The sequence below is a fragment of the Grammomys surdaster genome, unplaced genomic scaffold (assembly GCF_004785775.1).
Source record: "Grammomys surdaster isolate TR1022 unplaced genomic scaffold, NIH_TR_1.0 169, whole genome shotgun sequence".
NCBI lineage: Eukaryota > Metazoa > Chordata > Mammalia > Rodentia > Muridae > Grammomys > Grammomys surdaster.
This window is the reverse complement of record NW_021604617.1, coordinates 7,984,577-7,988,160: the sequence shown is the minus strand read 5'-3', so window position 1 is coordinate 7,988,160 and position 3,584 is coordinate 7,984,577. Positions and strand designations below refer to the sequence as shown.

The following is a 3,584-nucleotide window of genomic DNA, read 5'->3' as shown; positions in this document are numbered from 1 at the left end:
TGTCCCCGACTGCAAAGTCCTCCAAAGGGACCTTCTAGGCTGCGCGCCGGTTGCCCGGGCTCGGGTCGGTCCGCCCGCAGCGTCTCGTTGGTGCAGCCAGCGACCTCCGACCCCGCGGGCGCGGGGCGGGGCGGGGCTGGGAGGCCTTAGCTGCGGGCGGGCGGCGGCTGCTGCAGCGGGACCCGGGAGCGGGGCCCGGCGCCGCCTGGGCCGCGGGGCGATGTGAGTCGGGGCGCGGCGGGGCGGGGACCAGGCGGCTCTACCGAGGCCGGGTCGTGCCGCACCGCAGTCTCCGCTCCTACCCTAGAAAGCCCCAAGCGGGCGGGCTAGCGGCGGACCCGGGTGCTGGGGGCGGGGATCCAGGTTGGGAGCGCGGCCGCGACCTCCGCATTCTGTCTGGGTATCTAGAAAACCTCCCGTTACCAGTTCTGCCTTTGGCTCCCCAGACCCCACCCTCTTCTCCCCCTAGTTACACCTTCGGGTCTTCAGGATCCCGCAGAACCCCTTCACTTACGCTCTAACCCTCAGAGACGCCCACAGTCACATCGTCCTCGGTTCAATGGCCCAACGGCTTCTGCAATCCTGAAATTCCTCAGCCTTTGCATGCTTTTTGCAGCCTGTCTTCTCTCAAGGCTTCGTATACATTTTCAGATCTCATAACTCCGTCTAGTGCCTGTACCCAGCCCTACCTACCACAGACGCAGCCTCCCCCATCCCACCCAGTATAAATCCCCCTCAATGGATCATCCGATAATGTGTTTGATATCTCAAAGAACAAGAGGGGTGTCGGAAAGATGCAATCCCTCTCCTATCTTGCATTCAGTAGATCTTAACTTCACACCCCTTCCCAACTCCCTGTTGATAGTTTAGGGCCCCATGGTTTTTTTCAGTACCTGCCTATGGCCTGTGCACACCTCCTTCAGCCTGCTTCCGCCTCCAAAAGAATAAGCCAGACCAAGAGTGGGTTGTTTTTGTTTTTTTTTGTTTGTTTGTTTGTTTGTTTGTTTTTTACCTTGTGCAAGGATGCAGGGCTCGGGGTGGGGGTGGGGGGGCCTGGGAAGTACAGTTTTCCTGGAACTGGAAGGTGGGATTTCAAGGGTTTTCTTCAGAGTCCTGGTTTGTTGATTCATTTACCTAGTGCTCAGATAATCTGAAATTTTGCCTCTTCTTATAATTGGGCCTTTCGGACACTAGGAACAGAAAGTCTGTCCAGCTTTCTAATGTGAAGTGCTTTATTTACAGTTACTTCTAGAAATTACCTCAACCAGAATTCCCATAGTTGACAGATGTTTCCTCAAAAAAGCAAACCACCAACAACAAAAACCCTAGGGACAGGAGTAGAGATGGTGCAGGGAGAATGACACCCCCCCCCAGGTATATCATAGCAACAAAAGATTCTAAAATGTTGGTTTCCAGAATCATAAGCTGGTGCTCTTGCTGAGCTAGCACACTGTTTTATTGTTCTGAGAAAGAAAGCTTTCTATAGGGTTAAAATCCTCTGCAACTTTCAGGTGATGTGTTTGGGTTTTGGTTGGGAGTTGGTTTTTTTTTTTTTTTTCGGAGGGGAAGTTGTGATAGGGTTTTTCTGTGTAGCCTGGGCTCTGTGGACCAGGCTAGCCTTGAACTCAGACATCTGCCTCTGCCCTCTGAGTGTTGGGATTAAGGTCATATCACCACCTCCTGGCTAGGTGATATTCTGGGAGGCATATATACCGGGATTCAAAGGAGGCTCCGATGAGGGCTGTGAACTGAAGGTACTAGGCACCCAGAGTTCATTATCTTTGGTCCTAAGAAGTCCCTTTCAGGACTGAGAATTTGTGGTCTTTTCATCCACAATCTTGTTTGGCTCACTGGTCTTTCTGACCCGCTAGAACATAGACCAAATAAGTTAAGGTGGGCTACACTGATAACAGGTCTGTTTCCTGAAGAGTTGAGGTTGAGAACAGGTCTCCATTAATGTGTGGTCTCTGTCTCCTGTGCTAGGTGAGCCCCAGGTGTGACCCCCCAGGGATCCAGGTGGCCTCTCTGCAGACACTCTGCCATGACACCCCACCAAGGACAAGGGGAATAAAGCGGGAACCCTTTCCCATGCCCCTCCCATGGTCAGCCCCCCGATGGCCTGGGTGAGGTAAGAACCATGGCTTAGGTATCGGCTTTGTAGAGTCTGTTTATTTATTTGTAATTTTTGCAGCAAAACTAACCACTTAAAACTCCCGTCTGGGGCCTAGGAGAGTTGCCCCGCCTTAGAGCCCTTCGTAACAAGTATGAAGCGCTGAGCTGGATTTCCAGCATTAAAACCAAAACAACAACAAAACCTCTGTTTGGGATCTGTCCGTGGATCTCTCCTTCCCTTAGGTCACAGAGATCTGAGTGTTGTCCTCTCCATATTAAGGCAGAAACCTGTCGGTTGTGACATGTCATCCAATTGCCAGTGTCCTGCAGGGAAAAGCCAGCTAAGGTGTCTTATCTCTGCTTTGGCCTTTGGGAAGAAAGCTCAGACTTTTGTTTGTTTTCGTTTTGGAGTGTTGGGGAATCAAATCTGGCTCCAAATAAAGTATGTCCCCTGCCACTGAACAGCTCCATGATGGCCCAACACTTCTTTTTTTCAGCGGAGAAATACAGTGCTTACTCCCAGTGCTTGGGAGCGGAGACAAGGGGGTCTCTGTGAGTTCTAATGTTCAGTCATAAAGTGTGTCTTGAGACCATGATGCGGCAATAGCTCACCTGAAGAGAGCATCAGGGATATTAACTTCCGGTTGGTATCGGGGTGGGGGCAAGGGAAGAAAGAGAACAAGAGATTGGAGATGAATGGGTAAGGTGAAAACTGACGAGTGGAGAGGGACAGGGTGGTGACTGGGATGCCCATGTGACACTGTGTTTGCTGAATCCTAAATGAGGACCTCCAGCCAGCACACGGCCAAGGCAGCCACTCCCAACACCTCCTTACATCTATCCTGCTTTTCCAGCCCAAGACTCCGTCCATATCACTCGGTGGGTCAAAATCCTGTGTACTTGCCAGGGGCCAGATTGAATGTTAACCTCTGAGAAGCTTACCGCCCCGCCCCCCACCCGCAGGAATCCTTAACGCATTCTAACTTGAATTAATGTTTATCCCAAGTGTGTTTGGCCACGGATTGAGAGAGAATCCCCTCAGGGTGTGTCTGTGTCATACAGCCTGTTGGACGGAGGACGAGCTCCCAGTGCAGCGTTCTGCACAGAGCAGAGCAGCTTGGCGGGGCTGTGGTGACCTGCTCATCTCTCTTGTCTTCCCTAGGGCCGACAGGCTGCTCTGACACCATGGGGAGCTGCTGTAGCTGCCTGGAGAGAGACAGCGTGCCACACAACCACCCCACCAAGTTCAAGGTACCCAGACCCCCCAGACCCCTTCCACCAAGTTCCCAGTGGCCCCTTGAGGTTAGGCCTCCTGTATCTCTAGGGAAAGGAAAATGAATGACAGGCTGTGATTGTGAGCCCACTAAGGCTCCTGATGCTTGCCCTTGGCCTCTGAGGTAGTGTGAGGGGGGAAAACATAGCCCTTGACTTTTATTTTTCAGTCTCTCCCTCTCCCTCTCCCTCTCCCTCTC

General features: G+C 52.4%; 1 protein-coding gene across 1 annotated transcript in view; it reads left to right on the top strand.

Annotated features, from left to right (window-relative positions):
• The first annotated feature begins 1,894 nt into the window (after nt 1–1,894).
• The window catches only part of Frs3 (fibroblast growth factor receptor substrate 3), a 7,791-nt gene continuing 6,101 nt past the window's right edge, over nt 1,895–3,584 (top strand). Inside the window, exons 1-2 of the mRNA XM_028766651.1 lie at nt 1,895–2,128; nt 3,275–3,363. Coding sequence (XP_028622484.1) covers nt 3,298–3,363 — 66 coding nt within the window. The 5' untranslated portion in view covers nt 1,895–2,128; nt 3,275–3,297. The remainder of the gene's footprint in view (nt 2,129–3,274; nt 3,364–3,584) is intronic.